This window comes from Xyrauchen texanus, chromosome 27 (genome assembly GCF_025860055.1).
Source record: "Xyrauchen texanus isolate HMW12.3.18 chromosome 27, RBS_HiC_50CHRs, whole genome shotgun sequence".
NCBI classification, from domain to species: domain Eukaryota; kingdom Metazoa; phylum Chordata; class Actinopteri; order Cypriniformes; family Catostomidae; genus Xyrauchen; species Xyrauchen texanus.
The window spans coordinates 18170754-18183426 of NC_068302.1; the positions used below are offsets into that span (position 1 = coordinate 18170754).

The 12673-nt window shown below is 38.5% G+C and overlaps 1 protein-coding gene across 1 annotated transcript in view; it reads left to right on the plus strand.

Annotated features, from left to right (window-relative positions):
• Window positions 1-12673, plus strand: part of lmx1bb (LIM homeobox transcription factor 1, beta b) — a 78006-nt gene that overhangs the window by 55644 nt on the left and 9689 nt on the right. The window contains 2 exon segments of the mRNA XM_052094000.1: window positions 9010-9242; window positions 12371-12546. Coding sequence (XP_051949960.1) covers window positions 9010-9242; window positions 12371-12546 — 409 coding nt within the window.

A 12673-nucleotide genomic window follows, 5' to 3' on the forward strand; every position in this document is an offset into this window, starting at 1 on the left:
GAACTGCTGCTCATTGGAGGTTTTTGTTTCTTTTTACATAATTTTAGTTTGAACATGTGTTTAAAAGAAGGTTCAGGGTAACATGTTAATTTTGTGGTTTTACAGTTAGATTATAAAACATTATAAATGCAAACTAGTTGTGAATTGCATTTGTATATTCTACTACATGTAGGCACTATTCTTGTTCTTATTGCCGAACCATTTCGTTCCTTACCAATCTGGCTCATTGGCATGGTTATGATTTAGTTTTTCCATTGTGGTGCTTACAAATTAAGAATAGAGTGAACTGAGTGGGCAAGTGACCAATTGTGAGTTGCCATGTCACTACAGGTGTTCCACAAGCATAGTTCATGGTTCCTGAATATGGTTAGCTGAGAAACTGCTGAGAATTCTGGGCGGGGATTGTTTTATAATCATAATGTACTGAACTGCGTTCATGAGGAAATGCTACTGGAACGTTACTTAACATACTCAGAACCGTTCGGCCCACTGGTGGAAAAGTGGCTATTGATGCCACTGCTTCGCCTATATCCAGCCTGGTATCATTAACATTATATGACCGTGGCAGCTTTTTTGGAAAACAAAATTATGTGGCTTATTACCCGTTTGGCTGCAGTTTCCCAGTGAAATGTTCAGTAGGGGGCGCCAAATGCATATGAAATGTTGTTGTAATCAGATAAAGTTTTTAAGGTGAATATCATGAGTGTATTTAATGAGTGAAACATACCTCCCTGACCTAAAACTTTAAGCAAAACCTAACCAATAGCGATCTAATATCAAATGTGAGGTAGACACAAAACAAACATCCTTACCCAATACAACACCTTAACCTAACCAAAAGTGTCCAAAAGCAAAATGAGAAATTAAAAGCACATTTTATGAAGTAAACATGTCATCTCGTGCCACTTCTGTGACACTCGTCTCACGTACCAACTTGCGTGCTTGACTGGTCTCGAAACGTGATTTTCCAAGTTCAAAGTCCAACATTCTGTACATTGGACTAAGTGTGTAAATGTAGGTGAGTCTGTAATACAAAAGTTAAATGATGCCTTATATTAATAAGTGTTTAGAAATTCATAATCAGCCATTGTAGTCATGATTTGTGTGAAATTTAATAAAACGCACAGTTGTAGCACCTCTGAACTGAATTGAAACTGCTGCGAAACTTAGAATTCGGCACGTAAAAGTCAGTTCACAGAAACTTTGTCAGTGTAATGTTAATTCTATGAGACTAGGTTGCCTATATCTGATATCTTAAAACACCTGTATCTTATGTTCAAAAATACAAATAAAGTATCTGCGTATCTTCCCCTGAGACAATATAACCAAACAGCTTTGCCACTTTACAAGGCTTTCAAATCCAAGCTGTATCTGTGAAGCTGCTCAAAATTGTTTTCTCGTCCTCTTTTTCTTTTTTTTCTCTCTCTCTCTTTCTCCAAGTTGATCTATGTCACAGACAAGCCAGGGAAAAAAAGGTAATAGAAGCCATATAAATCAGCATGGCTAGGCAGCATGCTGAGGTGACCGTAGATTGGAGAGTTCCCTAAGATAGTGTCTAACAATTTTCTTCAACCTGACCCCCATCCAAACACCTCATTGCTCATGTCTTTACGACTGACACGTCTAGAACTTACAAGCCTGGGGGGCTCATTTGAAGAAGCCTGGGGGGGACCGACATCAAAGTGATTGTTTACAGCTGTTATACAGAAAAGTCCTTATCCTGCTCTCGTCTTTGATGGAGATGTGGTGACTTAAGATCCCATTCTGTTCTAAATCGTTATGGACTTATTTTTTCTATTTCCCCTGCATGTTGAGTAGAAATAGACAAGAGGATAGGTGGAGATGAGAGCATGTGTTACTAAATGTACACCAATTATCAAGCCGAACTCCCCCACACCTCTCTCCCTCCACCTAACTCATCTTTAATCTCCGTTGGGTATGTGATCTTTATCAGCGTGCCTGAGGCATTGAGGGAAAGGTCTTTAGTGGCTGGGAAATCATTGGCAACATGTGGTGAAAGCTTTAAGATGTTGTCACACTTTAAGTTGTTCATAATCTGTTCAAAGAGAAAGTGCGTATACTCCATAGATAGGCCTACTTTGCAGCTCTTAGAGAGAAGAGGAATTGGACGGTGAGGGCCCAAGCTTCGCCAGGCAATGAGCTTGCAGCTGTGTTAAGCTTAGACTTTGAGTTTGGGCCTGTTTCATTTTTTCACAGATAAATCATTCTCCGATGAACCCTTTAAAAAGTTCTGTCCACATAAGAAATGGAAAGCCTGCAGGGGGAACATAATGACAGAAAATAAAAAATGTAATGATGAATATACAGTACTTATTTTATTTAGTTAAGGGTTTTTTTTTTTTTTTTTTGCTTTTTTGGGGCTTTTGCCTTTAATGTACACACTGTGGGGACAAAAAATGTAAACTAAAAAAGTGCTTCATGTGGTAACATCTAAATTAACTGGTTTTATTGTAAAAATATTGTTTAACATGTCCGAATTAACCTGAATACATTATGCTACAACAACAAAACTCATTTAAGGGTTATATTAAGTAGAAATAGCTTCTTAAGGTGACAATTACAGGTTACCACTTTTTACAATGCAGTCTTGTAGTTGAGACCAGCTCATCCCAGTTCAGGCCGAGACCAGAGTATGTCGAGTCCAAGTGAAGACAGAGATCAGAAGAGGCAGAGTCTGAGTCAAGACTCTTAATGAATGTGTTAAATGTATAGTTAAATTTGTAATTACTGTTAACTCTAGGCTCATATATAAAATATACCTCATATAATATTTGCTTAAGCTGATGTTAGTTAAACAATTTAACCAGTTGGGAATAAAAATGTAATAAATGCTGCATCCAGGTTGTGAACACAACTGTATTACAATTACGATATGTCAGTGTGAACAATATTGTAGTGAAAATCTCAAATTAAAGGTGCAAGAGGCCAATGTGGCTTTTCAATGCAATACAAACTACCAGCTTCAGTGTACTGTTATTATTTCAATAATTGTAAACATTTGTGCTATACCAATACAGTATTACTGTACTATTACTAAAAAGGACTTAAAATCCAAACAATAATGTATTAAATACGACAAACATAGTTAATCTAAACATTTTTTTTCCATTTGTTTACAATTTCCTTAATTGCACTTTTATATTCCATTTAATATAAGTCAAGTAAGCATTTATGCTTACCTCCGCCTGCAGGATTTCATCTCGGGATTGGCACAGAAACCTCAAGTTTTTTTTTTTTTTTTTTTTTTTTAACAATCCCAAACCATTCTGATGACACTGAGATAAGTTTTTTTTCTACATTTTCTTCAGTATGTGTAGAACTCATGTAACTAATAGCTTAAGCATGTGTAAAAGACTTATAAGCCATCCAGACTGAGAACGTTCTTACATTATAAAAGCAAGACACAGTGCAAAACAGTTTTTTTTATATATTGACAATTAAATGTAAAAAGTGGTACTCCTGATTGACACAGGGGAAACACAGAAAAATTGTAAACGCCGTTTATTAAGCATATGTTTACATAGAAAATCAACCGAAAAACAGCATGAATGGATGCAAAAATGCATTTGGTGTGAACAGCCCATTATTCACATGACACAACACCAGTTGAAGTTTCTCAAATTTACCTCTCAAAAAAGTAGCCTTTTGTTTCAGTAAATATCCATGTGTTCTAAAGTATCCCAACACTGTTTTACTGAGTGAGAAACCACTGCAAATAATTCAATGAGACAGCAGTCTGAACTAATCAGAATGAGTAGCGAACGATTCAGACCTTTTTTTCTAGCCTGTTTGGCCAATTCAATGAAGAAGAAAAAAAGATTCTAATGAATTATTAATTTGTGAATCGCTAGTTCTGATTTGACACAGCTGACAGAAATATGAAACACATGTCATAATCCTTGATATTGTCAGTGAGAGAAATATTTGTCAGATAAGTCGAAGCTCTCATTGCATATATTTTAAAGGGACTCGACTGGTCTTGGGGCAAAGTCAGAGTCCACACTTGTTCGAGTCTAAGTCAAGACTAAGTCAAAGGAGACAGAGGGCAAATGCGATTTGGGACATGGCATTTGCCAGATTCAAAACACTACTCCACAGTTCCAACTGCATGTAATATTTGTCTTTATGTTGTCTTATTCTTATTTTCTCTAATTTAGTATTAGACCTGACATTTGTCTCCCACATCATTGTGAAACTTTGGCTTTGAATGCATTATTGACATCTGGAAGAAAACCTGTTGCTCTGAGATTCCAGTGGTGGACATTTTTCTGGAAGAACATACAGTCTTATTGTGTGAAGGCCAATTCAACTAACAACCAGACAATGTCTGTGTGTCTGAGAGTTTGTAAGCATGATCTCCAGGGGAACTTTCCCAAAGTTATCTCTGTGGATTATCTCTGATTTGACTCATGTGGTCTTGGTCTGGGAAGGTCTGAATCAATATTGGCACTGCACTGCCTGAATTGTGTCTGTTGATCTGAATGTGGGGTTTTTATCTGATAATCTGTGCGTTCAGGTGTTTGGAGAGAGTGTACATCCTTGAGACAAACAAAATGGGTATGCACTAATGTATACACTGAGTGTACTGCAAGTCACTTTGGATAATATAATCTGTCAAGTGAATAAATGGAATCAATTCGGGTCATGTTATATTGTACCGTTCCAATAATGTTAAAATTGTACAATGTAAATGCAGACTCTTTTTTTCTCTTCAAGACCAAAATTGGGAAAGGTGGGATCTGTTGCCCTGCAGACAAAAATTATTTTGTGTTTGGTGTTAGTATGTTCACTTATTGAATTTGTAGAGGCAGATATTATAAAAAGGCCCAGATGCAGTGAAGTATCTGGCCTCACAGTGCTGAGAATACGACTTTCTACTCTCTTCCGCTTTCATGTCAGTGCTGCTATTGTTTATGTTATTGTTTATGAAGTTCGTGTTGTGGCCACTCTTATGCTTGCCGTGCTAATGTCGGATCTGGTCTTTCCTTTCGCAGCCATACAGTACTCCACTGCTCACGAGGCCTCGGGCTGATATTCAGGTAATGTTACGGGGGATTGAGAGCAGCAACTCCCCTCCCACCCGGGTTGGCCTTCCCCTACTCACACTGCGGTGTTGTTTTAAAGCGCATTCTTTCGCTGCTGAACTTGGAAAGGTATTAAATTGGGATTAGGGGCTCCTCCACAATCCAGCGCTTGTGTCATTCACTGGGCTGCTCTCTTTCACCTCCCTCTCTCTCTCTTTCTGTTACCCCCCGCCTCTGCCCTGTTTGATTGTAGCGATCAGTGGGAGTTGAAGTGACTGTGCCTTTCAAAAAGAAAAAAAGGGGTTGGTTTAAATCCCTACTTCACTGCTCCCTGCTAATTCCCCTTGTTCCTCCAAGAAGGATTTACTTCTGCTGCCAGCTTGTGAAAGGCTTTCTCTGCCCATCCGAAAAGTTAGCCGTCGCCTTCCTGCGGAGGTGTGGTTGCTATAGCAGGGGCGTCATGCGTGGCTATTCCATCAGAGATCCCGCAGAGAATGGAGAACAAGTCGGGGGGCAACAGCCAAAAAGTCCGGATTAGATCCTAGGACAAAGCCAGGACAGGAAGATTCTAGAAAGAACAAATGGGAATTACAGCAGCAAAAATAATGCAAAGTGACAGAGAGGGGAAATAGAAAAATAATGGCTTACAAGATTAGAACGGGTGGGTAAAATGCAGGTGAGAAGAAAAGAGAGGGATTAAAAGGAATGTTTTCATTTGGATGAGAAGGATCCTGAGAGTTGGGTGGTGTAGAGGTGAGCAGGCAAAATTGGAAAGTGTCACAACTGCCCAATAGGGCAATTTCCTGCACTTTCGGTGCTTTTTAGGCCTGTAGGCTTTGACAAGATCAGACTTGCGAACTGGGTCATGACTGATTCATTATTCTGGTTGACAGATCCGGCATGTAGCTAGTTAATCTAGCCAGATCAGATTATTATAAACACTGCACCAGCCTTCGTTTAATAGGAAAATCGTGTGTATTCGCATGTGTTTAGACAGCAAAGATTTCATGAATATAATGGAATGTGCACAATCCTCTTGTTGTTATTACCCACTCATCTTTTTTAATGTTCTTTACAGATGTTTCGCATGATCATATCAAAGCACAGTCATATTTAATGCCAAAAATTACAACCATGCTAATCTTTGATACTTGCTCAACACTTGATTTGTGAGAAGGAATAACTCCATTTTCTTGTGATTAATGAAATCTATGTGGACATAATTGCCGAAACAATAGGGAGTAACCAAAACAGATCAGACTGTGTCTAAACAATATAATGAAAGTGTATTTCTTAGCTGTAATGTTCTTATCCTTCACTCACACTGGAGAACGAGCCAGGTAGGCGGATATCTCACAAGCTCAAGAGAATAGTAGAAATGCCAATGTCTTACTAGGATTAACAGTTTTCCACTTTTAAATAATAATCATGTAATCTCCATAATGTCCTGTGTTAAATAAAATATTATAAGTGTTAGCACAGGCTAATCGTGCCAGTATTCATTTAATTTTTTTATACTCATGCAAAAGTGTTTTTAAATAAATTATTAGTAACTAAATGCTGTATAAAGTGTTGGTTATAGTTAGTTCACGTTAACTTTTGCATTAATGTGAATGCATACAACATTATTGTATCTAAATAACATTGACAAAAACTAGTATTATTTAAACATAAGACCTTCAAGATCTGCAAATGATTATTTGCCCAGTTAATTTTATACCATGTTTATCTATTAATACCAATGCTTCACATAATGATGAGGCATTTTACAAGCCTTTGTTAAGCGATGGTTTATTTACATGACAGCTCAAAGGACAGCCATAGAAACTCTGACATGCACAACTGTCACAACAAAAAATACCCAGCTATACAAACTCTTCCAAACAGTGATGCAGCTGGCCGGAGAACTACGCGTGTCCAGCGCGCTGTCATTATCGGTACCCCATCATATCTCACAATGAAATTACCATCACAAAAACTCACCATATTTACACATATTCATCTGAACTCATATTAACACATATTCATCACTGTCAACCAACCCTGTGCACCATCAACAGAATATGATGATGGGCATTCTCCCTCTCGCACTCTCTCTCTCCCTCCTGATGAACAATGCCACAGATGAAATGCAGAGATACACACACGCACCAGGGCAGCTGTCCTACCAGCCAGAGCAAACAAAAGAAGGAAGGCTAATAAATCAGCTTTTATGGGCTGGACACTGTCATACAGCCGCTTCCTGTAGAGGAAGGCTCCCGCTGAACCTCAGAAGATGAAAGGGAGATGGCAATATCTCTGCCTGTAATGAAACAAAAAAGATTTTATCGACACCCTTTTGGAGGAAATGAAGGCTGCAGGGGTGTTGCCGTGGTCTGCTATGTAAACAGACATTTATTGTGGCATGGCGTATTACTTTCGAGTTTACCGGACAGGCATTACCAACTCACAGTCAAATGTATAATTGGCTAAATTTGGTATCATTTTTTTTTATATATATATATATATTGTAGAAGGGTAGATGCTGTTGATGCCATAGCATTATTGTATAGTTAGCATTTTAACCTCTGCTCAATAGGTTTTATTGATGATATCAAGGATTTAGGAATGTGTTCATTTGTCCTAATTTAATGAGAAGCCATCAATCAGAAAATAATCCAGTCAGAAATAAAACTATTATTAAGGGGCAGTATGCCCCTGAAATTGACTTTTTTTTTTTTACCTTTATGAGGACATACAGGATTTGTATTCTGACAAAAGTTATATACAAATGTTCCAGTTAAATTAATTAAATGAAATAATTTCTCAATATGAACAATAATGGTTACTTATAAAATAAAACATAAAATTCAAAAATAACTGTAAATATTGCACAAAATATCATAACACAATAAATACTCACCTATAATATGTTTTAAATAATTGCCCAGTCCCTTTGACCTATGTTAATTATTTAGCTCATACTGCCTAAGTTTGACAGTGGAGTAGTTGTGGAAATGAGTAGTTGTTGGAAGAAATGTCATCACGTTCAGTGTTTTCAGAGTTGAATTAAAAAGAAAATATTTTTTTAAATAATCGAAAATAATTTCATAATAGGTACACAACAGTATTCGGCTGAGATAGTGACTACAGAACAAAACTGACAGGTAGACATTCCTACGGTGTCTGCTACTAAAACCATTATTAAATAGGTCTTCTATAGAATATTTTGAAATATACCAAATGTTTGCCACCATATTTCAAAATCTGGCCCACTTTTTTCAATTCCAAGGTGGTATTTTTGCCCCAAGCTCATTTAATCTAACACTGTAGCAAATATCCATGAAGTATTACACAGGTATGAGCATGATATAAATTCAGCCTTACACATTTTAAGACATCCATGGGCCTTAAGAAATAACTTCCTGTTTCAGTAGCATTGTGTGAGCAGGCACTGAAGCCTGTCTAATCACTGCAGCGAGTGGGGTAAAGCCAGTGGAGCTGAGGGCCCATGGTGCTGATTGAGGTTTGCTGGTGCGTTGGGTCGAGAGGTGATCCCGTATTTCCTCCCATTGGATTCTGCTGAAGCATTGAGAGGTTATCCAGGCTGCATTAACAGATGAGCCGGTGTCAAAGCAGATCGCTCAGGGGCTCAGCCTCATGCCTCCTGCCCCCTTAATCACATAACTATGATGGACAACCACATGTAAAGACAGTCTCTGTGCTGAGATGATGAATTACGCTTTACTCTTAGTTTTGTCACTGTGTTTTAAAAAATCAAGGGGGAAAAGGTAATGTGGGACACTTTTTGTTAATTTGTCATTGTCATTGAAAATACCAAAACCTAAGTGTCTCGCTTTTTCCAATTGACCTGCATTCTCCCTACATAGAGGTTTGGAGCTTAAATCTTGTTGGAGCTAAAAAAAAAAAAGAAGATAAAAAAATAGCAGTTTTACATTTCTCTTTCTTTTTGTCTTTTTCTCAGGTTATTTGCCACCAAATGCAGTGGGTGTCTGGAGAAGATCGCCCCTACGGAGTTTGTGATGCGGGCACTTGAGTGCGTGTATCACCTTAACTGCTTCTGCTGCTGTGTGTGTGACCGGCAGCTGCGGAAAGGAGATGAGTTTGTACTGAAGGATGGCCAGTTGCTGTGCAAGAGCGACTACGAGAGGGAGAAAGACCTGCTCGGCTCTGTCAGTCCAGATGACTCAGATTCAGGTATGCCTACAGGATCCAAAGAAGAGGACAGGCCATTATATACATCATAGACCATGACTTAATGTACTTATAAGCATATTGAAAGGGGACATATCCTGGAAAACAGGATAGTAGACAATGTAGACATACTCTAACCTTCACACCACAAAAACCTCAATTCCATTTCCAAAGCCATGTATTGATTCTAAGCTGCAAAATGGGTCATTTGGAAATCGTCCTGATGTTACATCCCAGGTTTACATATCAACTGAAATTCAGTAGACAGCAACTTAGTTCTTATGAATTATTGCAACCTGTGTCAGTAGTACAGAGGTCCATACAGAGGTCATTTTCATATAGAGTCTTAAATGTACAGTAGCAAAATATCATGTTTAATTCTAATAATCAGGTAGAGGGTAAAAAATGGTAATTTTATATTATATCATCATTAACCCTTTTGCATGTGTGATGTGATTACACTAGGCTGGGCTCAGAGGTGTACGATCAAACCGGTGTGATCTGCATTCGTACTGCTGTTTACCAGCAAAGCGGGACATAAGCGGTTGTCATAATTATCCAGCTTCTCAAATAGTCTTTTCAACATCACAATATCTTAATTTTTTTATGTTACAAACATTCAAACAATCACTTAATAAAAGTATGAAGCCGTAACCCTTGGTTTTGATGCAGTAATGCGACCATGTCTCCTTTTTTCAAACAACGAGTATGCAAACTAGTTAGTCCACTCAAGCCTTTTCCCATTCTGTCTGTCACTCTGGTGCTGGGAAAGTGGAAGGGCAAGGTATTTAGAACCTGTTATGGTAAATGGTAAATGGTCTGCACTTATATAGCGCTTTTTTCTAACCTCAGAGGTTACCAAAGCGCTTTACACTGTGTCCCAATCACCCATTCACACACACATTCATACACAATTTATGCTTCTATGCTACTACAAAATCAGAATCCCATCCTGCAGTGCAATGTAAACAATGTGGTGGTGTGCAGCCACGCATATTGATCATATTCAATAATTATAAACATCTAAAAACTACATTATATGTGTGATAATATGTAATCTGACCTTCAACATTAGTATTATAGCATTTGTTTTAATTAAACCATGCATTAAAGATCTCACACTGGGGGATCCGTCAGTACAGGAGAAACTCACATGCGAAAAGGTTAACTCCTACAAAAATGTAGAATGTGGCCCATTTAAGCAATAAATTCACACACAACAAGGAGAGCTTCACAGTCGAGGAAGAGCAGTTCTGACAGAGATAAGCCACACTGTGCAGATGGCAGGCTCTGATGTGGGCAGGTTGAGTTGCTGGAAAGAATTATAGCTGTGAATCTATGTGAGTGGCAGGAGGAATTTCAGGCCCTGCTCACCAGCATCACTGCACTTATTATCGGTTCCTCTGACTTCTTCCCTACACTTCACTATAATGATGCATCTCACCAAACCTCACTCTTAACATCCCCATGTGGTTTTAATTTAAACACACACACATGCATGCACCCTTCTACAAACTTAGAGAAATTTGTCAGATGCATCAGCAAGACGTTCTGGGATATGTATCCCACTTCAGTTCTTCACTTAAAGTGCTGGAGTGAGAGAGAGAGAGAGAGAGAGAGAGAGAGAGAGAGAGAGAGAGAGAGAGAGAGAGAGAGAGTGTGTGTGTGTGTGTGTGTGTGTGTGTGTGTGTGTGTGTGTGTGTGTGTGTGTGTGTGTGTGTGGGGTCCTGTGGGGGGTTTAAGTTGACCTAAACACAAGATGTGAACTGTAATGGCAAGAAATTCCATTTGATTGAAGCACACCCCACGACTGGCAGAAAGAAAGATCAGAAAGAGATGAGAGGACAGAATTATCCCATCATGTTCACATCTCCTGCTGATCACTTAAAAAAAGCAGAACCATTTGCAGGCCTAATCGCCAGATATGTTCATTGCTGATGCCACAAAAGCCACTAGTGCCAAATTACAGAAGCCCCTTAATCTCGAAAAACAGTCACTCTGGGACCTTGCCCATCGGGTGTTTTAACTTCTGAACTGTGCCATGTTATGGAGTTTGGCACCTTTTTTTTTAATTACTATTACTATTCTATTAAACACAAGCTGATTTGGCTTATTGGATGAAACCACCACCCCTGAACAATAAAGCAAATCCCCGCTTTGACTATAATAATTACAGTAGGAAAGCTAGGAGCCATTTTGTGAACATGGCACATTAGCTGGACCTACTGAGAGAGATTACCATGACACAGGGCAGGGTTGATTAGCCCGCCCGAGGATCATCTCAGACTAATTGAGACATTTTGATTAGTTCATATGAACAAGTATCAAACATTGTACATTTTGTGATATGACAAGAGATATAATTTTTTAATGGAGGTAACTGTTTTATGAATATAACTTTATGGATTGGAGAGCTTAAACCTGAAGTGTGTCATTTTTTAATTATTGAAAAACTTTCCAGTCCCAGCTTAATGAAACAACTGTAAGTATACTATTTGAAGGTTGAGTTCTTGAGAAAATCCTTTTGAGATTGAGAAATCAGTGAGTTGAGAAATCAATGAGTATCTTTCTAATTACAATTGGTGTCACAAAGATTACATATTTCAGCTTTAAACTGTAATACCCTTTAATTACCTTCACAGGTATTCATTTTTCACCACATTTTGACAAGTCCGTTTTGCTTATTGATGTGGGAGATGACTTGCACACTATTTGAATTTGTGGTTTTGCTATCTTTTTCACTTCCCCTGAATATTGGACCTCATTTCCCATATGTTCTCCACTTTCATACCTTCCCCAAAACATTGTGTCCACTGTGTGTTGGATTCTTATCAAAGATTTATATAGTGTAAAACAGCAAAAGCTGTGCGCTATTAATTCTAAATGACACTGCGTCCAGTCCAATGACAAATACGCATACTTCACAGTGCTTTGCAAGTTGGGGTTACAGTCTTGCCATGGTTGTGGCCCACTCTTTCAGTAATAAATTGATAACAAAAGTATTAAAACCACATGTGTCTCCTTTCATTATGGATGCACTGTGACTGAATCTCCTAAAATTGAAAGAACAAAAAAGTTGCAGAGTTTAAAATGAAAGTACTGATTCATATGAATGATGGATCTCTCTCCAGAGAAGAGCGAAGATGAGGAGCTCGATATCAAGCCGGAGAAAGGCTCTGGAGGTACAGGGAAGGGGGATGATGGGAAAGACCCAAGAAGACCGAAACGACCACGCACAATCCTCACCACACAACAGAGACGTGCCTTCAAGGCGTCATTCGAGGTGTCCTCCAAGCCCTGCCGGAAGGTGTGTTCCTCAAGAATTTGTAGATATCTCTTTAGATATCAATGTAAAATCTGTGTTGCGTTGAGGCTTGCACTGGAAGTGTCGAATCTCAAAATGTTCACAAACCACGGACCAATCAGCTGTAAGA